Source organism: Mauremys reevesii, linkage group 10 (assembly GCF_016161935.1).
Source record: "Mauremys reevesii isolate NIE-2019 linkage group 10, ASM1616193v1, whole genome shotgun sequence".
Taxonomy (NCBI): Eukaryota; Metazoa; Chordata; order Testudines; family Geoemydidae; genus Mauremys; species Mauremys reevesii.
The window spans coordinates 14,789,135-14,813,320 of record NC_052632.1 but is presented as its reverse complement, the minus strand read 5'-3'; the positions used below and the strand labels follow the sequence as shown (position 1 = coordinate 14,813,320).

At 46.0% G+C, this 24,186-nt stretch overlaps 1 protein-coding gene across 3 annotated transcripts in view; it reads right to left on the bottom strand.

Moving 5' to 3' along the window:
- Positions 1-24,186, bottom strand: part of FANCI (FA complementation group I) — a 37,089-nt gene that overhangs the window by 3,956 nt on the left and 8,947 nt on the right. For 2 of the 3 annotated variants that reach the window (XM_039491869.1, XM_039491870.1), the window contains exons 8-35: positions 23,553-23,676; positions 22,478-22,563; positions 22,156-22,288; positions 21,749-21,841; positions 20,960-21,096; positions 20,091-20,268; positions 19,314-19,401; positions 18,401-18,531; positions 17,657-17,727; positions 16,186-16,300; positions 15,597-15,719; positions 13,950-14,018; positions 12,720-12,821; positions 11,472-11,657; positions 11,253-11,374; positions 10,645-10,809; positions 9,720-9,899; positions 8,092-8,258; positions 7,584-7,663; positions 6,888-7,004; positions 5,735-5,786; positions 4,761-4,888; positions 4,537-4,605; positions 4,296-4,386; positions 3,519-3,703; positions 2,167-2,223; positions 2,026-2,085; positions 1,178-1,261 (exon numbers count right to left, since the gene is read on the bottom strand). In XM_039491869.1, the coding sequence (XP_039347803.1) occupies positions 1,178-1,261; positions 2,026-2,085; positions 2,167-2,223; positions 3,519-3,703; positions 4,296-4,386; positions 4,537-4,605; positions 4,761-4,888; positions 5,735-5,786; positions 6,888-7,004; positions 7,584-7,663; positions 8,092-8,258; positions 9,720-9,899; positions 10,645-10,809; positions 11,253-11,374; positions 11,472-11,657; positions 12,720-12,821; positions 13,950-14,018; positions 15,597-15,719; positions 16,186-16,300; positions 17,657-17,727; positions 18,401-18,531; positions 19,314-19,401; positions 20,091-20,268; positions 20,960-21,096; positions 21,749-21,841; positions 22,156-22,288; positions 22,478-22,563; positions 23,553-23,676 (3,193 nt within the window). The remainder of the gene's footprint in view (positions 1-1,177; positions 1,262-2,025; positions 2,086-2,166; positions 2,224-3,518; positions 3,704-4,295; positions 4,387-4,536; positions 4,606-4,760; positions 4,889-5,734; positions 5,787-6,887; positions 7,005-7,583; positions 7,664-8,091; positions 8,259-9,719; positions 9,900-10,644; positions 10,810-11,252; positions 11,375-11,471; positions 11,658-12,719; positions 12,822-13,949; positions 14,019-15,596; positions 15,720-16,185; positions 16,301-17,656; positions 17,728-18,400; positions 18,532-19,313; positions 19,402-20,090; positions 20,269-20,959; positions 21,097-21,748; positions 21,842-22,155; positions 22,289-22,477; positions 22,564-23,552; positions 23,677-24,186) is intronic. The other variant, XM_039491871.1, reaches the window with a different exon arrangement.

Below are 24,186 nucleotides of genomic sequence, written 5' to 3'. Positions count from 1 at the left end.
CTTATTTCTGAGCTCAACTACCCTTATAATTAGAAAGTTTTTCCTAATAGCTAACCTAAATTTCCATTATTGCAGATTATGCCCATTACTTCTCATCCTACCTTCAGTGAACATGATGCATCATTACTGTAATTCGACCCATCTCTGGTTCAGACAACCCCAGACTGTCCGTGAACTACTTCAGTACTACACCACTGCCACCATCCCTTCCCATGTATCAAGTACCGACTCCATACCAAAGCTTGCCAACTTAAGTTCAGGATTGTTTTTAAACTGACTGGATCAGGAGTACCTTTGGAGAAGATATTCCATGGTACTTCTCCAGTGGCTTTGAACTCTTTCTTCTCACCATTCCCGAGCTGGGTTTTTCCATTAGGCAGCACTCATTTCTGACACTCTCACTGCATTTCTGCTCCATTTTATTTTCTGTTATGACCTTCATTTCTAATAACCAACCAGGAAGCAGCATCTAGCTCCAGGTAAATCTGCTGTCCTTAGCAGCATCACCTTACATTCAGGGAACAGTGAGGAAGTCATTGTCTTTGCTATCCTCACTGCTTTTTACCATCAAAGCACTGGTTCACTTGAATGGCACAGGAGTGTCTGAAATCTGACCAGCTGTAAACTTAATAGCAGATAGCAAAATGCTTTTGCTGAATATGAAGTGTTAGGAAAGGTCACGCACCTTTAAGCAGTGTGACTAACCCTCCAGTCCCCACTCACACTTTTCCAACTCAGTCACTTTCAATTGCAATTATTGACCTAATTTAGTCAAATGAAATGCTCCATCTTTCTCAGACACTCCAACAGCACAAAAAGCCAGTCAGCACACAAACAGAAATGTGCTAGTATTGCCAACCCCAAATGTTCAAAATAATCAGTCAAGCACCAAAAAAAATCAGGAGATTAAAAAACAAAAACAAAAAAAGAGCCAGGTTCTTCTTGTCTGCCTTGTTTTTTGAGCCTTTAGGGTGCACTTGGGTCCTATTTTCAAACTTCTCTACAGCCAAGAGGGCTACAAACTTGGTTTTTACTTAAATGAAAGCTGAGTTTTTGGTGTATTTATCTGCCTTCCAGAAAGAGAGCTTTAAGAAAACACCAAACATCACAAGCTTCAACAACACTGCTATTTCCAATGCATGCAACCAGATTCTAACGGGGAGTGAATCAAGCTCACCATGACTGTAGCAATTGCAGCAGTTTCATCCTCTCTCTTCTTTTTCTTCTCTCCTGCAAAGCTCAGGCTTTCGCTGTGGATGTTCTGAAGGAAGAAAGCACAGGGCTAGCCACAACAGTCCATAGCCAAGTCATGGCAGACAAATGTCTTCTCTATGCGGCTAGTGCTCACTGAGGGATCTGGAGGTTTATACAAGTGAGAAGCTAATAGCACTGCCAGAGCCAGGGATAGGTGTTTAAGCAAGCTTCCCCCCACCCATCTCCTCCGACTCTGCCAACATAGCTTAACCCTGAGCTACAGCTCCCCATGTAATTCCAGCTTTGGTCTCCCCTATGTGGCTCTGGCAATGCCCTTTGGTCCTGACCTGAAGCATCCCTTGCTCAACCATACATAGACATATCTGTCAAAGTCCCTTAATCCTGACCCATGCCATCACCTTGAGCAGAGATTACCAATTATATTAATGTATATGTGTGCGGCTGTGTTGTATTTGGAGCCTCTCTTCCATTTTCTGTTAATAGTAACACCAAACTTGCCCAAAGAAGCCACATGTCAGTATCCACACATGCATAGAAATAGAAAGTGATCTAATACATGGCTGAAAGACCAGCATACCAGCCACTTCCCTCCCTTTCCCTAGTTGAAATCAATATTCTTGCTCTATCTGCATGGAAGTTTAATCCCTTTGTTACTGAAGAAGAATGCGTCTCTTGCCATGTTTATATAGGGTAAGCTGAAGCTTGGAATGATCACAGCCTCAAGCCACATCACGGAGGGTTCAGAAACAGGCAAGTGCTGATTTTCTCATTGTTCCTGATACATGCTTCAGGGAAACTTAGCCCACTTACCTGTACATATGTGATGAAGGCATAACACTGTGGAGTCAAATGGGAACCTGAGAGCTTCACCTATGAAGGAGCAGAGATACCAGTGTTATTCCTGACACAAGTAAGTGTGCTCATCCCTCAGCATAATAAGGTGACACTCACCAGCTTTTCCAGCCTCCCTGAAATTGTGCCCTGGCCACTGCGGCAAACTTGGAGATACTGCAAGAAATACACAAGAGAGTGAACTTCCTTCAGACACCTCCATTCATCCCCTGAAACCTGTCTTTCCAGGCAAGAGCTGGAGACAATTCACTCTGTGACATTCCTTGGCCCACTGAGCACATGGGAGAGGGAATTCAGACAAAAGCAACATGAAGGCTCCCTGTGCTCAGAGGGCTAATTGCTTTCCCACTTAGGGGGCAAGGGTTACCCTTCACTGATGCAGTCACACCTTACTTGGACATGGCAAAGTGAAGTTCCTGTCCTGTGCAAATGTTAGGAGGCAAAGGAAGGACTGCGAGCAAGGGGGATGTTCACTGCAGTGCAGGCTAGATCAGTGGTTTTCAACCTTTCCAGACTACTGGACCCCTTTCAGGAATCTGATTTGTCTTGTGTACCCCCAAGTTTCACCTTACTTAAACTACTTGCTTACAAAATCAGACAGAAAAATACAAAAGCATCACAAGCACACTTACTGAAAAAATGCTGCCTTTCTCATTTTGTCTATGAAATTTGAGTTTGTACTGACTTTACTAATGCTTTTTATGTAGCTTGTTGTAAAACTAGGCAAATATCTAGATGAGCTGATGTACACCCTGGAAGACCTCTGCGTACCCCCAAGTATACACATACCCTTGATTGAGAACCACTGGGCTAGATGTTTCTGAGGTTGCCTTTGGAATAACCATACTGCACTGTATGAGTGCTTATAGGAAGAACCTCTACAGCCCACATTAGTTAGGATGGAAGTTACAGGAACTATCAGGGTATAAACTGGTCACCAGTGGGACAGAGAAAGCATTCCCCACACATCATGCATGTCACTACTGCCCAGGAGCATAGGGAATTCTTTGCCTTCCTCCAAAGCATCATCTCAGACTAGATGGGCCATTGGTCAGTCCTTATGTACTAATTTCTACATTCCTAGCTGTCAAGTCATGGATGGGATGTGGGAGTGGGGGAAGTTGCATAGTGTAAATGACACATGGTTCTCCAGTGAGGTGTCTGCAAGATTACAAAGCTTGCAAGAGCCACTCCCAGCCAAGGGCAGCATAGCTCTGCCCTTACCTACTAAGCAGGAGAGAGGCACCCTTCGTTTTTGCTAGCTGCCACCACCACCTGGAGGCCAGGAAACTCATGTGCATGCTGCCACTGGAGGAGGGTGAGGATTGGCATGACTACATCATGTTGACAGTCCCAAGCCGCAGATGAGCTGCTGCCACTGTTAGCTTGTTGTGGGAAATGGGCAGAGATGTTTAAATCCCATCCTGCCAGTTCAGCACAAGAGCACTCACATGTTTGATGAGGGAGGTGAGAATGGTGTAAGTCTTGCTAAGGCTCCTCAGCAGAGTGTCCACACAGCTCCCTGCAGGAAGGGCTGTTTGCACCAGCTCATGGTAAGCTGTCAGCAGTGTCCCCAGCTGCAGGATTATAGCCTTCTCCAGAGACTGGATCTGGCTTGATGCCTGAGAGGAGTCTTCTAAAAAGAGAAGAGATAAATCCATCCACAGCACATCACTTCCCCCAAAGCGTCAGTGTGTAAGTAAAAAATCAGTGTACATTTTGCTAAAAGTGATGCTGAAAAAGCCCCCACTTCTGCCCTTCTCAGAACTAAGATGTAATCTGCTCTGGTCAGTGAGCTAGCAGCAGCCCCTTGTGCCCTGCCATTGGACATATAGGTTCAGTCCAGTGACCCTCCCCACTCCTCCCCACCACAACTAGACATGCAGCTTTCTCCTGAAGTCACACGCAGCCTGCATATATTCATCCCAAAACCCAGTTCCCAGCAATCAACACAATACTAAAGATGGTGAAATACAAATGTCCATCTTCATGTGAGAGGAGGGCGTTGAGAGAGAGTGTATGTGTGTAGGATGAATCAGTGTAAGGGTTGACAACTCTTACATTTCCTTCCTGGGACCAGCACCATGGAGGCGCCTTCACCATCTATGTTGAGAAGCAGTCTTAGTAAGTTGGTTGTTCAAAATAGTGAGGTGTTTCCTTGCTACCTATCTCCATCTTTCTTTTGTGGAGCTCTAAGGCCATTGCAAAGCAGAGGACCATTTCATTACCTGATATCTCCAATACAAAGTGGCTCTTAAGCTTCTTGATCAACCAATCTACCTCTTCAAGGACCTTGTCTGCTTGAGCCAGGACCAGCACCTAAGGAAAAAAGAGAAAGCAAAACAGGTGTTTGGAACATAGTTTAGCACATTAGAAGTTCTGCAGCCCACACGTACCAAGGTGAGTCTTGGCACCAGCTGCACAGTAGTAGCAGAGAGACTGGGTCTTACATATACTGTTCCAACTCACACAGGCAGTAGGGGCTGCTGTCTTGATGTTCACAATAGCAAAATGTGATTGATTCTCCACTTCCATATCCTGTGGGGAAAGAGAGACTCTGATAATCAAATCTTTGGATTCGGTCACATGCTGCATGAATTTGGGGCTTCCAGGGATGCTGCTCAGACACACTCCACCTTGGCAGCACCAGGAGATGCTAAGCTTACACTGAGAGCTGGGGTTCTGGGCCGCACCTGATCTATGTCTCCAAGGTGAGCATGGATATCCTGGGCAAGCTCACGGAGCAGGCCGACAGGGCTCTTGTAGAGAACGTGGAGATTGAAGAGCAGGGTCAGCAAACCCTTACAGCAAGGAGCATCCTCTGCAAGAAAGGAGAGGAATTGACAGTCACCAGGCATGACACTCCACTGGCTTTTCAAGGACTGTCAGACATCCTGCTAGGATGAGATCAAGCATGCATGTTACTATAGCCTACATTTTCAGGAGAGAGAGAGAGAGAGAGAGAGACAGCTTAGGCTGTACAGAGACACACTGCATTAAACCCTTGTTAAAACACTGTAGTTACAAAAGAGGAGCTTGGAAGTCAGGCAATTTGTAGTTAAGGTTCCACAAACAGCCTTAGCTCTGACCCTACATCCCTGCCCTCCATTCCCCTTAGCTTATGATTAATCAGATCGGGAAATCAGAGACATGAGGTATTTCAAATAATATATACTTCAAGGGGGAATGAGGTAGATTGGACTCTTCAGCTCATAAGGAAATGGTGACTAGGAGGCAAATGCTACTGCATTGCAAGGTAAAAGGGGAGATGTTGGAATTTCTAGTCATCAGCAAGCAGTTGAGCGACCATAAGCCAGGACACCAAGTCCAAGAAGCGTGGCTATCTTTACAGAACAAAATACAGTCCTGATGTGCTTACTGGAGGAGGGGAGGGAGGTGAAATTAAAGATTCACACCCAAAATTCAGCCTGCTAGAGCCACCAAAGACAACTCTAAAGTGACCCTAGCACATCCCATACTATTTTCTGCAAATCCATTGCATTTGTCAATAAAACAAGGCTTTGAGCTTGAACCCATAAAAGGGATGAACGGAAGAGGAACTCAGGAGCACAGTATCAAAGGCCCAAATTCATATCTATTGTGAGCAGGTGCAACTCCATTGACATTATTACCTCAAGTCTGAATTTACTCCACAAATCCTACTCACCCAGACTGTTTTCCTTGCAAATCTTGACTGTCCAGGAGAACAACTGTATGAACTACACAAGGGAACAGGGGTTTTACATGAATGCAGTCACAAAAACAATGCTAAACTGAATTCAAGAAATACTCTCAGCATAATGGTAGCCAACCATCCATGGAAACCAACAGAAGCACCTCTAACAGACAGATGCCCAGACAGGGTCTGTGGAGTTCTACACCTAGTGAAGAGTGGTAGATGCTCGTTTCAAGATGATGCATTGCACATGAGAGTCTGTGGTGTCCTCTGGACACAGCCTCTTACTGAAGAGAGCAACAACTACAGTCTACTCCATTTAATCCAAAGTAAGTGAGGCCTTCACGTTCCTGGCAAATTTTCAATATGGCCGTTGGCTGGGTAAAATTTGGTCTCCCTTATTCTAGCCCTTTAAATATTGTATGTATGTGTTAGAGGGGCTAAGCCCTCAACCATTCTTCCTTGAAGGGCTAGAGGGGCCCCCAGTGGATCTGTTCCCATACAGAAGAAACACCACACTTTGGCATGATTAGAAGGTACTAGTCAGGAGGCCAGGGAGCAGGGATACTGTAGTCCAGGCTTGAGGTGTGTGTGGGGCAGGGCCAGGACTTCTGCAGAGGGGCAGGGATTGCTGCAGGTCAGGATTAAGGTGCACTGGCAGAGCTGTGCAGGGGGTCTGGACTTCCACAGCAGGAGGATGGAGATCAGGATGGAGGGGCGGTCTCTCCGTCACAACTGGAGAGCACCCGGCACAATATGGGTGGGGGCTCTAGGTGGTACCACAATACAAACAACAACAGAGAATTAGTAGAGGTATTGCAGGGAAGCATGTACAGCATCTGCCTAGATTATGCAGGGCTCCAGCCAGTGCTACTGCTCCCTCATGAATTTGGCCTTCCTAAAATGTGTCATTCCTGAAGGCATTCAGTGTTGTAGGCTAATGTTTGGCTGCCAGTTATCCTGGCACCGTTTGGTCTGCTTGCAAGCACAGAGGGGAATGAACATTTCAAAATCTTCCTATCACCATCTGGGGGTCTGCAATCAAACCAAGCTGACTACCTTCTCCCCGTGTATCATGGGCTTTCAGACCCCACTAGCGCCAGCACCGCACACATTCTCACCAATCACTAGCTCTGCTAAGTACCTGTGGAGAGGAGGGCTCCAGTAGCTTGGACAAAGTGGAGATAACAGTCACAAGTGATAGGGCTTCCTTGCTGTTGAAGTCATCGCCAGCACTGCTGAGCTGGTTCACCAGAGACCTCTGATCATGGGAAGGAAGGACAGAATCCAGTATATATACACATGCCTGGGCCATTTTAGGAGGTAAGAAACCAAAAGCCTCTGAGACTGGAGCATGTAAAGAAATCAGCAGCCCCCGCAGCATAGGCAGCACCAACATTGAAGGAAAGCAGAATTTTTTACAGATATAATCAAGATGCTTTTAGAACATATTTGTGAGCATCTGATTTTGTTACAAGCTGTTAAATAACAGCTAGTTTCTACTTTAGTGAGGGTCTTACAATATTCACACAGGTGTGGATTGTACCTTTGGTCCCTACAGTTGCTTTCTTATGCACCGTACAGACCACATTAACGGAGGGATGCAGCTCCTTATACACACCCCGCTCAGTCCCAATATGCACAAAGTCTTAATGAGCTTCCCAACAGGTGTGAAACCCTTCTGAAGGTGCCAGTGAATCACTCAGTGGGTCAGTCACAGGACATTTTCTTTTCAGTTGGTAGCAGGCTAATAGCCTAGGCAAAACATCCAAAGGTGCCCTCAAGTTAGGCTCCTGCTTTAAGACCATTCGCTACCCAGAGTGACATTTCTGCTGCTTACCTGAAACTGTCGGATCTGGAAGGCAGCTTTCTCGGTGACGTTAATATCTTCCTCTTCCTCCGCATCATCATTAGCAATATCTGAGAGAGAGAGATGACGAGTTAAATGCAGAGGCCAGCATCCAGGATTTCGTACAGACACATACACGAGCATGCATGCACATTCTCCTTTGCAGTGGTGGTAAAGGCCACAACAAGTCTGAGGAAAACATACTGGAGAATTGTGGAGGGCAAAAAGGATGGTTCAAGACAGGATTTCAAACAGGAAGGTACCATGCCAGACCTCCAATCGTGCTCTGCCAATAGAGACTATTTGCTTGCTTCTACTGAGCCCTCACATCTCTGGGACTGGCCTGAGGCAAGAAAAGCCAACTGGAGCTCAGTGACCAGCATCACTTCTGAATGACATGGAGTCAACTCTCTCCTTATCTAGGGGTCCAGTGCAAAGCCCCCACAGCACATCTAGCCCCATTAGTGAGAGTCCAGGACTGAACAGCCAAAGTGCCTACCCAAAGCCCGTAGAAACTGGGGGATCTTGGGCTTGTAGAGCTGTTGCACTGTGTTAAATATCTTCAGCAAGCCCTCCAAGCACAGCAGCGAGATGCTCTTGCCCTTCTTCTTCCCAGATGACTCTTCGACTGCAGTTGGGATTGAAGTGTATCTCCATAACAGGACCCTGTAAGGGGTGGGTGGGGAGTTAGTTTTCACCTGTTCTAGCACAGTTGGTTGCACAGCACAAGAACTGGAATAGAGCCAGCTCTGGAATCCACAGGCTGGATCTTCTTTTAGTACAATTGAACTGGAAGATCTTGTCCCCACAAGTAGGGGTGGGGAAGAGAAATTCATTTTAAAGGCAGAATTTGTTTTGATACAAGCTTCACAGCCAGTTTTCTATGCATTCTTCCTGTTTGATCCATCTGATCATTTTAGTCTTCCTTCTCCCCACGTGCCTATTGACCTCCTGCTCCTACTTCAAATCCCTCTTTAAAAGTTCACTCCCTTTCACATGGCCTTCCATCCCTCACTGGCTCAGTGTGCCCCTGCCCCATGTCTGAACCTTTATCACTGGTGTCATATTTGTGAATTAGACTTATGCAACTTACCACAAAGATTTTGTCTCCCTACAGTCTGTGTTTTTGATGGGCCAGATATCTGTATTGGGCTCTATATAAATAAGATTGTGAATGTACAGAAAAGAGAAACTAAATAGAGAAGTTTTGAAGAATGAGAAGCATTTGGTCTGAGGGGGACCTGTAATGCAACAGTCTTCCTGTTCTCAACCACCAAGAATCTTCTTTCCCCTTCTTCAAGCCCACTTCTTCTAGCCATCTCTCTCTCCACACAATCCTTTACCTGCTGTGATGACCCTTCTCTGGTTTAACTTACAGCCTGATCATGAAAACCCCTTTATTTAGATGGGTAGTTCTAGCTAATATGGGTAATTCCATTGGCTTCAATACAGCTATTGACATGGGTAAGGATTATTCGCACAAGGAGGAGTTTGCAGGATCAGACAGACTATAGGTTCTTTAGAACAGAATGTGTTTCTTTCTGGATGTTTGTGTAGCATGTAAATTTATATTACACAAAAGTGACTTCCAATCAGAGTGGTACTAGATGGTCATCTACTTTCTACCATCAAAGGAATGAGGAAGATACAGGACTAAGGCTTTAAACAAAGGGAAACACCCAATGTTTGGCTAAAAGTGAACTCCTCTTTCACATGTAACTATTTCAACCTGTAAATGGAGCTGGGTTCAAACTCAGGCCTTTGGGAGGCAGTTTAGAAGTCTGGTCTGTAGCCATTCTAGTTTCTTATTGTCAGTAACAAACTACCTACCAGAAAGGGACTGGCAAGCAGGGTTTTTACAGAGAATGGCTCTTCCATATCTCTCATTATGCTACTTAGTTAATAACTTACTTTGGTGGAGAAATCAAGGTGTCTGCTGCTCAGATGTCTCAGGAACACAAGAGACAATTTTGTTATAATTTGGTGCTAATTACCGTTTCAAAGACTATTGCTCTTTCAGACTTTTACATGAGAGTTTCGAATGTTAAAAACAAACAAAACAAAAACAAACAAACAAACAAAACTTGCAGTCCAGCATTCGAGTCTCCAAGCTACATAGCAACTCACCGAGTAATTTTGCAGAGAGTTTGGAACATCTTCTCTGGGTTCTGTCCATCAGGTCCATCTGTTTGACCTGTCTCCTCCAGCTGCTGCACCTTCTGCAGTGCTACACTGATAGCGTAACGCATGAATTCACTGCTAGAGCGCAGAACAGCCAAGCTCTCCTCATGGCTTTGAGCACTATCCCTGAAGAGTCATATGAACATTTTAAAAACACCTCTGAGTCTAGGAACACACCTTAACGTAATGCAAAGGGCTAGCCTATAAGCATTTCATCTTGGCACACCAGAGCGCACCTTTGGTGGGTCACACAGGGCCCTGTGTGGAATGTAACTATGAAAGTTCAGATTCTGAAGCACATTTAAAAGAAATAAATTGAGTCTCTAGCCCAACAGCAAAATCCTCTTCAGGGAGGAAGCAACATAGTCCAGTTCTTCATTTAAGCCACTTGGAGCAAATACCCAAAAAACAGAATTTTAAATGGCCTCTGCTGAGCAGACTGCCACTTGCACTCAGCTGGGGATTTGAGTGAGGTTGAAGAGGCCAAGAACAGCATGGGATGCTGCATGTCAGGACTGAGGGTCACTGGTATTCTGAGGGTGGGGGATGGCCTAGGACTGGAACATCAGAGGCCACACAGATCAGCAGAAGGGGGCACTGATACAGTTGAAGTTTGGCCCAGGACAGGAGCAGCAGGAGGAACTACAGATCAGGACTGAGGGTCATGAGGCTGCATGGGGCCAATCTGCACAGCTCCTGCCTACACCAGGCTGGTCTGGAGAGTGCTCTCAGTGTACTTTGTGCAGAACTGACATGCTGCACCCTTTTTGTGTGTGCAGTGTATACTGCTCAAAAAGGTAGGCAGCCACCACAGAAGTGAATTTAAGGTAATATATACAAGTCAGAGATAAACAGGCTGTGACAGTTTCACCTGAACAAAGCTGTGAGCAGAGTGGATACAAAGCTCATGGAAAGGAAGCTTCGGGCGGTTTTATTGGCCAAGGATGACTTGTTCTTCCCAGCTTTTTCCTTCAGGATCTCGGAGAGTTTGCTGTAACACTTAAACAGGCCTAGAACATCCTCAAACTTGTTCTTGCTGCAACATCAAAAGAAGGTGGTAAAAAACACTGATAATAGAGATCAAAATGCTACAATTTCTTCATGTGAACTTTTATTAATCCAGTTAGAGAAGATACTTTCATATCAAGCTCCCTATCTGTCCAATACACAGCTCAGGTCCCACCCAGTCCATACCGGCTTGGCCACTTCCCTTGTTTCAAAATCCTAGCGAACTGTGATAATGACAAGTACAGTGATGTTCAAAACAAAGACTCTCCCTAAGGTTAGGTGCAGATTTGCACCATGATATGCAGGGAATGAGCTATGACAAGTCATTCACTGTTCTCCTGTTATAGTTGGTAGCACGGTGCTGTACTTGCAAGGTACACTGAAGACACTGTCCCAGACACATTCAAGAGCTAAGGAGTGTTAACTTCACCAGTGGGTGAGTGTTCTAAAGGATAGGACTTGATACCTTACCTGAAATTCCCTATGTTAAAGTTGTACTCAATCAGGACCTCGCAAACTCCCATTACCAAGATGGCATAGATATTGTTCTTCACGCCGACGCCAGAAGACAGAGAAAAGTCTGCTGATTTATCCTAAGAGACAAAATGAATAAGTGAAAAACCCTTCTAAAACCCCATAGGAATCAAGAATCTCCCTGCTACCTGGCCTTGCTGAGAAAACCCGAGTTACCAGTTCAAAGTCCTCCAGTTCACTCTTGATCATTCGCCGTGTGATAGATTCCAGCATCTCTTCAAGGTCTTGTTGGAATCCCACATAGTCATCATCCTCATCCTCTTCTTCCTCAGCTTCGTGGTGCAGCTGCATGGTGCTCTTGTACCAGGCTAGGCAGTGCTGGATACAGCTGAGCAGATGGGCCTGAAGAAAGCAGTCACACAGGATATGATAATTCACTGTGCTAACAAGGGCGTAGCCAGTTGGATCATTTCAAACCTTCTAGCTGGAGAAAGGGAAACTGGTGCAACGGAACAGGATTCTCCACAGCAACAGGCTGGACCACTATAGCCAGAGGCAGAAAAGCCACAACAACATGATCCAGAAGTTCATAACTTATGGGGATCTGACTTTAAAACAGATGCTCAAAGTGCTGTGGTCCCGTAACCCCACCTCTGAACTTCTAACAATGCAATATACTCTGAATTCCAACAGAGGATACCTCAGTGCAAGTTCTCAGCTCACCTACCTCATTACCTGCCGTCCTACATCATAGCTGCCCCACTGTCACCTAGCTTGCTGTTCAACCTATATCTGAATTATTTAAGGGATATTAGATGAGAGTGTGAACAATAGATTTAATCTTCATCATTTCTGAGGCTTCTGGTCTCTTCTCAGTCACACCTCCCTCAGCGTGGAAAAGAAGATTCTTCAGGAAAAAAAGCTAAGGGCTGGATTTGAATTTGGCTCCTTTGAAACCCTGTGAATTTTTGGAGATCTCCAATCTGTCCTCAGATTAGGAAGGAACGATTGAAGGAAATGCATGCTGAGGGAGCGAGATCAGAAGAGAAGAGACAGACTCCTTTCCTGTACTTCTGTACTACCTGGTGCTAAGCTGCAGGAAATAAGAATGGGACTGGCTCAGTAGAGGATAACAGCTGCAGAACCACATTATTTCTATGGCTCCTTCCACCCAGGGCTATCAAAGCACTTCAGAAACATTACTGAAGTAAGCACCATAACATCATGGATATTATCCCCATTTTACTGGTGGGAAAGCTGAGGCAGAAGAAGTGAAGTCACCTGCCCAAGTTCACTGCAGAACTGGATTCAATTTCCAGTCCTGGTCTCCAACTCTCCAAGCCTGCAGGGGCTGAGCTTAATGAGAAAGAGGGAGTGACCTGAGTCAGTCAGTCAACTGCAAACCTAAAAGCCAATGGAATGAGTGAGCTTTAAAGAGTGGAATACACTGTATCTCTCTCTTACCAGTGGTTCCTGCAGAAAGATTTGGTCTCCTTGAGCCACAATACATCCCTCAAGTTTCAGTGGGGGAAGCAGATCTGGTTCTGGCTCATAGTATCGCTTTATCTGCCACAAAAAAACAAGGAATACAAAAAATAGCTGGTCGCTTAGTCTCTCTGTCTCTCAGTTCCCCATCTGTAAAATTAAGGACAAGTATGTCTATACCTCACATTAAGGACTGTGAGGGACTCAGTTACATGGGAATGGGGACCATGTAAGTAATTGAGCAATCAGGAGAACATGCACCTGTCATACCATTCATTAGAGGCCCCTCCTCGGCAGCTCATACACCCCTGAACTAGGACTGAACTTTAATCCTCTGAGAGCAAGGACCACAAATGGGGTTGATTTATGTAATCTTGTTGCAGCTATGTTTAAAGGGCACTCACTGTTCCCTTGGTTACCTACAGCCAACAACACTAGCATTTTACCTCTTCAAAGCTGACAGATAATGACTAGAGAGGTTTGCAACATCACCCACTCCTGCATCAGTGGATGTAAATAATTGCTCCTGTAATTCTGCACCTACAATGAACTACGGGCACAGTCAATCACACATCTAGCTACCTAACTAGGGTGGTGCAGAGAGGTTGTTAGTTGTTTAAGTGCTAACAGTAGTGTCCACAATTCATTACAAGTGAGATATTGAGCCTGAAAAATGAGAGGCCATAGCAGAAAATCCAGCCTAATAATTTTAGATTGTTTAGCATGCCACAAGGGAACAGGCAAACTAGGAGCAGTGCTGAAGTCACAGAAGAGAGGGACAGAGTTGTGCCCCTGGGAGGCCATACACCAGGGTAAGAGAAAAAAGTCTGTAGCATCAGGCTCCCATTGACAGGCCCCTACTGCCTTGCAACTGCTCAGCTTCAATTCTTGGTCTAGTCTCAATCTGTGTGCTGGGAGTGCTGGAAATAGTCAGCCATGACCTCTCCAGATCATGAAAGAGAAGACGTGTAGACACGTCTCAGAGAAAGCACTGCCTGCCCAATTGGTGGGGAAGATGCGACAGTGACACGTGTGACAGAGTTAAGAAGAGTTAATCCTATGGAGAGCCCTCCTCCAAGGGAGGATAGCAATGACTATTATGTAAGCAGGTGTCTGTGGACAGTCATTTTGCTGTGTACAGTCTTGGAATTCCTGGAGCCTAGATTTCCTCCCCTGCCATCTTTCTATTGCTCCATGAATGTACTTTACCTGAGACAGCAGTGTTTCCATTATGGAGTTACTCAGCTGAGAGTTCCTGCGGAGGACATCATAAAAACCCTGAAGGTAGGGAAGAGAGACACAAATTAGCCAAGATTACTATGAGGAGGAAACAATCCACATACCTAATTTCGAGCTGCAAGACAACAGTGAACTTAACTCTTTGGCACTGGAATTGGGAGCGAATAAAGTTGTGCTCAGTAAAAAGTGACATACTGGCAAAGTGAGACAGCACAGGAAGAAGATACAGATGTCTTAAACGGAGTCCACACCCGAGTTGTATCCCTTTAGTACGGGTGGCATCAAGCCCCAAGTCTGACTTTCAGTGTTGGAGCATTAAGTGGCACTATCCTAAATTTCAACCTATATTTGTGAAATCTGCTCCAGATAAAATATATTCCAGAGGGAAATCCATAGGAGGCAATAATTCTTTAGACTGTGAAACCTCAATGGAAGAGCAAAGTACCTGCATGTCCTGTTAGCACACAGACAGACACATTCCAATACGCACACTAACTCGCCAAAAATCAAATCGGCCCAAACCCAAGGAAGAGAAGCAAGAACGCTTACTCTGATCTATAGACAGTTTCCCAGAAGCCCCTTTCCCCAAACCCGATATATCATAGGTGCCTCTGGAGTCAGACTTGCACCTGAAAACAGCTCTTCATATTAGACCCATCACACACACAGCTTGGTCAGTCCCAAAAGGGCCACAAGGCAGAGACAAATAAATAGCTGCCTCTCACCTAGAGAGAGCACAGACATAAAGGGAAAGGATGGTAGAATCCTCAGGACCCCTGCAGGAGGCCTGAGGAGATTCCCCATACACCTCTTGCCACGGCTCTCATCGGAGCCTGTCAAAGTTGCTGCGTAATCAGATCAAGGCATCATTGTGAGGCCCCTCCAGGAGCCAAGCAAGCTGTCCCTTCAGTTCACCAAGCTCTCCTCAGAGCAGGAGAGACTGGGAATCAAACCCAAGTCCCCAATATGGCAAGCAGAGCACTGGCCAGGCCAGCCACGCTACATTTTACCACCAAGATATACATCAAGGACAGGTGATAATCAAAAGCCTTTGGGAGGCTTATGTAGATTCAAAACAGTGAGAAACAAAAAGGGTTAAAACAAATTAGAGTCCCTAGAATGTCAACGTCCCAGGAGGAACTCAGCTGGGACCTGGAATCCATTTCCCACAGGCAGGGGCGGCTCTAGCAATTTCGCCGCCCCAAGCACGGCGCAGGGGGCGCTCTGGCGGTCGCCGGTCCCGCGGCTCTGGTGGTCCTCCTGCAGACGTGCCTGTGGAAGGTCCGCTGGTCCCACGGCTCCGGTGGAGCATCCGCAGACATGCCTGCAGGAGGTCCACCGGAGCTGCGGGACCAGCGGACCCTCCGCAGGCACACCTGCGGGAGGTCCATCAGAGCCGCCTGCCGCCCTCCCGGCGACAGACAGAGCGCCCCCCGCGGCATGCCGCCCCAAGCACGCGCTTGGCGTGTTGGGGCCTGGAGCCGGCCCTGCCCACAGACCTCCAAACATCCAGCTGATGGTTACAACATTCAGTCATTATTGACCTGGGCTGGATTAGAACCAGCTACTTAAGAGCAAACTGGTGATTTATGAAGACATTGCAGAAAGCCAATTTACCTCGTATAACATAAGTCGGACATCAGCCTGCTGACTCAAGCATCGCCTCAGGCTGCCCAGGATTTCAAGGCAAAAGGCCTCATTAGCTGCAGAGTTGTAGCAGGCGTGAATGTCTGCCTGGACCTGAAAGAGAGCACATTAGTGAAGGCATACAGATTCTGCTTCCCATTTACCACTATGCAAGAACTGGATCATAAAGGGAGACAAACCTGTCCTTTCAGCCAAGGAACTCAGACCAAACATTTAGCATCCAGCCTCACTCCCCAAAAGAGAAAATCATCCACATATTATTGGATTTTCTGTATCATTCTCACTGGGGTAACCCTTGCAGCATGAATGCTCCACTTGAATGGATGGTCACTGTGGCCTGGACACTGTGAAGTCAGCAGCTCTAAGGGGCATATATACTTGGTCCAGTATTTCCTTTCTCACTGGGTTACAAACATTCCCTTCTAGCTGCTGACACTAGCTGGAATGGGCTTCTATGTTGGGACAAACACTCCACTCTGAATACCTATTATAATCAGTGTCCATTTCCATGGGACTGTGGCATGTATCTGTTCAAGAGGCTTACAGAAGCAGCACTCACCTGACTAGCGCCGATGGCCTGGCTGCACTGGGAAAAAGTCAAGCTGCCCAGAACCTTAAAATTCTTCAACAGCAGCAAAAAGCCAGCAACTGCAGCTTTCCGAGCATCTAGCTGCCTATGAGTTGGGGAAAAAACAGAGAAGCATGAGGAGGGGCAGAAGGAGTTAAGAAAATTTAGAGACCAGCTCAGCTACAAGATTGTTCTGAGCAGTTCATGCAATTTTCTGACACACATGGAGGGCCAAAAAGTAGTAAAAAAGAAAAATTAAAGCAATGCTGCAAGCCCCAAGGGAGCATCTGATGCCCCAAGGAATTAACAGCTTGGCAATTCAGTTAGTTTCTCCTGAGCTCTCCAGTTTTATAACACTGACCTCTTTTCTGTCCCTCTGATGTACATAGCAAAGGAGAATGCTGGGCACAGACCTGCTACTTAAATGGCAGTAGAAACTGGAATGAGAGCCAGGCAGCAAAGAAAGCTGCATGTTCGCAGTGGAGGTAGAGAGCTTTTCTCACATCTCTCACCTCTTCTCTTTCCCTGTGGCAGAGCTGTATCTTTCTGTGCTGCGTGAGTCCCAAGGAAAGCAGGATCTTTACTCTACACACATCTAGGTGATGCCCCAGGTCTTTCATCAGGATCAGGCTGTTTGCTTTAAACAACATGCAGGGCCGGCTTTAGGAAGTGTGGGGCCTGATTCGAATACCCGGTGGTGGTCCGGGTCTTTGGCGGCACTTCAGCAGCAGGTCCTTCACATGCTCCGGGTCTTCCATGGCACTGAAGGACCCGTCGCCCAAATGTTGCCAAAGACCCCCCGGAGCGAGTGAAGGACCCACCACCGAAGACCCAGACTGCTGCCAGGTGAGTAAAAATTAAAAAGGCTCCTAAGTTAGGCCCTCTTCTTTAGGGTGCGGGCCCTCTTAGGCATGGGGCCCGATTCGGGGGAATCAGCCTAAAGCCAGCCATGACAACGTGGACTTTTGCATCTGTAACTAAACAGACACTAACAAGCAACTCCACAGCGGCGCCTAATGTACTGGAGACAGCAAGGCAAATCATCCAGAACTTTGCACAAAGCAGATCTTTCTACAATTTCAAAAAAGGACCAGCCGTACTATGGCAGCTCCAAGTTTCTAGTCATCCGTTCACTTTGAGCTCCCCATGGCACTGGTGTGCTCAGGTGTGTGGCTATGCAGACACATAATAGTGGAGTTTGTTTTCAGTTGATCTCCTTGCCTTGAGCCTCCATCTGGTTTTATGAATTGACAGGCTCAGGGTCAAGGCTCCTCTGGTTAGAACTGTGGAGTTCTCAATCCAGAGGGTGATATTGTGACTATGTTACAGTACTGAAGATGGGGTGGTGGGGTCTCCATAAGTAAAAAGTGATTGTTAAACCAAGAAGAAAAAGAACCATTTCCAATCCAGAGCTGAACAATAACTTAAAACACCTTTTCAAAGAACACAGATCCCATCTTACCTGGAAAAGATAGCTTTTCGGAGAACGAGTATGAGGGAGTCCCTCACTGACATGCTGACTTTGAGCAGTGGCTGGAAGGGAAGGGATCTATTAGAGCAGAAATAAGGCAAACCAAGCTGAGTGTGAGAGTGCATGGGCACGTGCACTCCTATCTTTATGCTAGTTTTCCACACTTCCATCAGTACTAAAGGACACCCAAAGAGAGTTTTAAAACATGAAAGAAAAGAGATGCACTGGCAACAGCAAGACATCCTGGCCTGCTGTTGAGAAAGGAGCATGAGGATTGGGGGAGAAATCTGTGGCACTCAGAATGGAGTACTGGGGGCTAAGCAGGTGGCAGTTCTATCACTAAGACAATACCTCAGCACAGAAAAAACATTATATTAGAATAGAACTGGGAAGAAGGTAACTCTGTGGGCCATTCCCAGCTGTTTCTATTCTGTGCTGGTATCTGGGCACCTTCCATCTTCCAGATGAAAGGTCCTAGGAGGCAGAGTCCTTGGCTGTGCTTTCAACTAAGGGGCACTAAAGTTCAAGAGCGGAGCTTTCAACTAAGGGGCATTAGTTCAAGAGGCACCATGCTACACTGAATAGCCTGCCAGCTACAGCAGAGGACTAGAGGCACTTTAACAAATATATGTGCAGATGAGGAAGGTTACTGGGTCCCACCTACAATTGTGGCATGCAGCTATGGCTGGAGCCAAGCTCTAACATATTCATTCGTAGGGAAATGCGAAGCTTTACCTGTACGGCCTTGAGTAGCCCTTGCACCATGTCAAGAGGCAGAAAGGACAAATTGTCAAAGGTTTCAGTGACTTTGGAGGACGAATTCTGAAGGACGAGTGGAGCAGACACAACGATATTAGACAGCAAATCTGAAAAACAAGATTGTAAGAGGAGCAGCTGCTGCCAAGGGCGAAGCGGTGTCCACACTAAAGAGTAGGGTAAGGGAGAGAGGGATTTGGTTTCTTTCTATGGGGTCACTGAGTCCAAGAGAAAATCCACAGCCTTCCCGTTACCTGGAAAGGTTCCATTTGGGATGATCATATTGTTAATCCAGTCTTCTACCAGGATACAGGGTGCCATATGCACACAGCCCAGGTATAGGGGCCACCTTATCAGGGTGTACCCAGGAGCTAGCTGGAGAGCCTTTTCAGCAGTAGGCTCAAGGGCATCTTCCCAATGGAGATCATATGAAATCTAATTCTTGACAGTTTCAGGTCACACTGCAAGACTCGCCTATTCACTAAAGCATTCCCCAAAGAATCACAGCAGAAGAAAACCTGACAGCACGTCCAAAGACAGATACCAATAATGAAATCAAAGAGGAAGGCAGAGAACAAATGGTCCGTTCTGGACTGGTCCCTACATAGTGGTTAGGTACTATAGTGATAGGGGATTAAAATGCATGCTGTATAGAATGTTTGAATTTCTAGAAGGATGGACAACCACGGCTCTGGGATGAACATTACAGAACATTACAGTGTTCTGCCTCTGTAGTGAGATGCGTTCTGAACTGCATGGAGTTGAGACGCATGGACTTGAGACACTTGATACTCCTGACCCTCAGGTCACCTGATCAGCAGTTTCCTCTACAAAAAAAAAATTAATATGATTTCTGAGAGCCACATCCAATTCCCTCTCTCATTTCTATTACCTATGAAGTGGTTGATGGGAGAAGCTGCCTTTGTGATGACTCTATTCAAGACCTGCTCCAGAATTGCACTTCTGATTGGCTCATGGACCTAAAAGGGGAAAGGAAAAAAGAAAACATAAAACTGAGATTTTCATGTGATTTCAGGTGGTCAGTCATTGTCCATTAATGTCCAAGTTTGAAGGGTAATGTCTGAGCTGTCCCTAGCAATTACCTTTGGCTAGAATTGGGATCGGCAATCTTTGGTACACAGCCCGTTAGGGTAAGCCCATGGCAGGCCAGGCTGGCTCGTTTACCTGCTGCATCCGCAGGTTTGGCCAATCACAGCTCCCACTGACCTCGGTTCACTGATCCAGGCCAATGGGGGCTGCGGGAAATGGCGCCCAATTGGCCGAACCTGCAGATGTGGCAGGTAAACAAACTGGCCTATCCCACCAGGGGCTTTCCCTGACGGGCCGTGTGCCAAAGGTTGCCGATCCCTGGTCTAGCTTAACAGAGACTGAACCAGGATGGAATCTGGATCAATTAAAAGAAAACGTAGGAGGGGAGTGAGTACTACCAATTGGTGGATGATAGTCTAGAGGTTAAAGCAAAGAGCTGGGAGTCGAGGCCTAGGTTCTAGTCCCATCTCTGCCATGGATTTCCCTCCCCCACAATCTTCCCTTCAGTTCCCCTGATGATGGAGATGAACAAAATCTCATAAAAAGTTGACAAGAGAGCAGGGGCATGAACAGAGTTTCCTCAGAAGAACATATGATGTTATCCTAAACCTCATCCTACCTTAAAGGTTTCCAGCAGGATATTAGCTCCCAGCCTGCATGCCTGCTGGGCTGGTATCTTGCAAAGGCCATAACTGGTTTCAGCAGCTTTTCCCAGGACCCTTTTTGGCTCATATGATTCCATTAAGGTGAAACCAAGATCCACCAGCCCTTGAGTAACATGGTCCCAGCCAAAAGCACTGGAGGAAAATGTTAAACAGAGCAAGGAAAAAAAGCAACTTAATAAAGGGAAAGGCTCAAGCTGCAACATTCAGACAATAAAATCTTCCATGGTCACTCAGGGGCCCAATGTAGGTTGGGAGTTGTGTGAAACAAGCATGCTTAACTCTCAGTGTAAGGAACGCCTCCACAGGACTCTTCAGTCCCGGGTCCCCCAACCAGCAAAGGAGAGACAGAAAACCTACAATTCCTGAGGGAACTTTCAGTATTTTGAACTATGCTGTCCACACCAGATTCAGAAATTGTGCTGACTGATGGCAGGTCCTGGAGTCATATATGAGGTGTTTAAAGGGGTAAAGATGATGGGGTGGGAGGCTAACGGAGGATCATCCCTCATTCACTGTCCAGAAAGCATTCACACTACAGCAGGTAGCATTACTGCAAATGGTCAGCTACCATTCCCAGTAGGAAGTTGGTGGTTAGTGATTTATAATTCAGCCACTCTGCATCACAGATGGCTGAAACTTAGGAGACATCTGTGTAAATGTATATTTTTTCAAAGGTCTCTTATATAAAGCTATGAACTAAGGTTTGGGGTTTGAAATCAGTTTTCAGTAATAGTTGGAATCCCATCACATTTCTATCTAGGCCAAGACCCTGCTCCCTCCCAAAAGCTCTTCAGCTCTGGGTAGTGTGCTCCCAAAAGCAAACCTGTTTTCCACCACTTCCAGGATTATGGACGCTACATCATACTGCTGAGGAAACAAATCCTGCAGGAATTTTGAGCCCTGGAGGAACTGCAGGTCCTTGCAGCTTCTCACAATTGACATTTTCAGAAAGTCAAACACCTGAAACATAAAAATGGTGTGAGTGAGGAGGAGTCTGTCCAGAGCCATTTCCACAGGTAACCACCAAGTGAGAGAACCATCTAGAGCAGGCACAGTATAGGAAGTGTCAAGTGCCAGCTGCTCACACAGCTCTGCCAACATATCTCAACACATTCCTTCTCCAGGATGGTTGTTCCCCACATTACTCACAGATGCCGCCAAGATGCATGAGCCAGGAGGGTAGCGTACGGTCACACAACACCTACATTTGACATATTCATTTTGGTTTTTGGAGGGCTAAGTTGCTGTCATCCTCACTTCATTGCACTCTTTTCCCCCCATTCATGTCGTCATGTAATTATATTATTAGATGAGAGGTCTCTCTGGAGGCTGTGCTGTAACGGGTTTCAGTGGTTAATAGGCAAGGCACAAGAATGGGAGGATAAACCCCTCTCCTTGATGACAAGGATGCTCCAGTGCTCAAGAGCCAGGAAGCATGACTCCCAATCCATCCAACAGTATTTGTTTCTTTTGTTATTACCAAGAATTCATTTTTGAACCTATACTGAAAAGGGAGCATAATATGCGCACACACATACCCCATGAGCACAACGCACAGACAAGGAAGCTTTATGCAAAAATAATCCTGAGGTTACACATAAGTAAAACATACCTGCTCTTCAAATCTGTGTTTTATTGCCACTGAGAGCACAAGAGCCACACTGAAAGGACACAGGGTCTTGCCAGGGTCCCTTTGCTGTTCAGCCTAGGAAACATCAAGAGACAGGACAATCAAAGAGCTTGTTATTTATGATTTAATGAAGCTTCTTGCAACATCAAGGAAGCCATCATTGCTAGTTTAGGCCAGACTGGTGTTATGCTACTGTAGAGTTGACCTGGGTTGTGGGGGAATCTCTTACCCCAAACGGGATTGAATCACTATATATGTTTTTGACGGCATAGTGGTATTAACAATTTCAAATCCTGCATAAAGATAACCTGCTAAACCTACCCTCTAGTTTAAAAACCTCTCTCTCGTGCCCCCAAAAGCTCTAACAGTGTGCTCTGCATTTGCTGTACCTTTAGTAGTTTGATTAGTTCCCTGCCAAGATCCTGGTCCAGGTTGATAACAGAGATAATATGAAGAATGATAGTGCCTTCCACATGACGGAGTTGGTCTAGGGGCACCGTGGCAGCTTCAAGGTCCACTGACCTGGCAGACACAGTAGAAAACCCTAGGTTACAATCCCTGTTGTAATTGATGGACACCATCTCAAAAGCACTGAACAGGACACATTGGTGCAGGACTTGGCATAGTTCATACAAGAGGGGTGTCAGGTAAGGCAGGGAGGGTTACAAATACCCAGGCAGCAAAGACAGACAATGATAGGAAAGGACTTACTCTGGACTCCTCTGCTCTTCTTTTTGCCTTTTATCCAACTGGTTGAAAAAAGTGATGATTCCTTCCAAAACAGTCTTCTTACTGCCCTGGAAGGCAAGACATAGTACAGCAGCATAAACTATATTAATCTATTGCACATTCTGTAATACCCTGAGACACCACAGCCCCCAGGGAATTGCAGTCTGCTTCCCTGATTTCCCCTTGCAATGCAAGTTTCATAATATTTTTAATTTCCCATGCTAAGTCATTGTGTGGGGCTCCTGTGCAGTGCATTTCTGGGGTAGAGCAACTGATTACGGTATTGTTTGTATACTCCTTTGTACAGCACTTATAAAGAAAAGGTTTTTCATTAGAATGGTTCCTTTAAGTGACAAGTCCATTCAGAGCAGCTGGAAAGCCCTAAAACAGTAACTGAGACTCTGGACTTGAGCTAGTGAATCCAAACAACCTCCCACAATACAGGTAGAGCCTATCTCTGGATGGATCATTCTTTTATTGAGGCATTCATGGAATAATAGCAACAAGTAGGGGAGTGGAACAGCCACCCTGTCCCAACTAAATGGCAGGGACCTCACTGGCAGCAGCTGCTTGGAACAAAAATGGGACCTCCTTTAAGATTGATCCAGACCACAACCCAGAGGCAGGTGACACTATGTGAACTATGAACATACTAGAACAGGCAATCCCGTGAGCAGAGAGATGGAGTCCATGTCTAGGAAGACTAATAGGTACCTTGCCTATTATATTTTGGAACTGTACCCACTGTTTTCTTTTCCAAAGACTCCACGTCACAGCCATCCTCCTTTCAGTTGAGGAGAAGTGGGAATGATCCCCTCCACAGTGAGATGCTTTCCACCATCTCCCTATCCCCCACAGCAGAGCCTGCCCCCACCTTCCATCAGCCGTGGGAGTGAGCTATCCAGCTGAGACCTAAATTTTGATCCCCTGCATGATTCAATCCATAGCTCACTTTGTGTATTTTCTCTCTCATATGTGCACACAGCCCATATCTGCTATAGTGGTGAGATGCAAATTCTGTCTTGGAGAGCTTCACCAGCTCCCTTTGGGGTTTTACCTTTGCAGAGAGCAGCAGCAGTTGATAAACCAGAGGAGGAATTTCTTGGAGGTCTAACTTGGAGAACATCCTCAAGACCTTTTCCACAACAAACTGCAGTTCTTCTGCACTTAATGGGATGTCCCTGAAGAATCAAAGGTGCAGACGAGTCATTGCCATTCAGTTCCCAACCCTGCTTCCTTTAGAATACCATAGCAGGTTCAATCTTTGAACTAGCCAGTAGTACTCTAACATTTCCAAAGGCGCACCACAGGGACCTGAAGTCCTAGATAGAAGTTATTGCCATAGACCCCTCAGCTCCCTGTGACTGTCTCAGAAACTCAGGTTCACATTCTGAACTCCAACACAAGTTGCACATCACAAAGCCTCCCTCACACTGTGCTTGCACATGAATGGACAGTGCCAACTTTTCAATATACAAGGAATCAAAGCCATGACCCAGCCCAGAGTCCCCTGCACTCAAGGGGAGAGGGCTGAATAGCCAGGCACATACATGGAATTGGCAGGTACAAAATACACATTATGAATAAGACAAAAGATTTTGTCATGTATATTTTTAGTAAAAATCACGCACAGGTCATGGGCAATAAAGAAAAAATTCACAGAAGCCCGTGACCTATCCATGACTTTTACT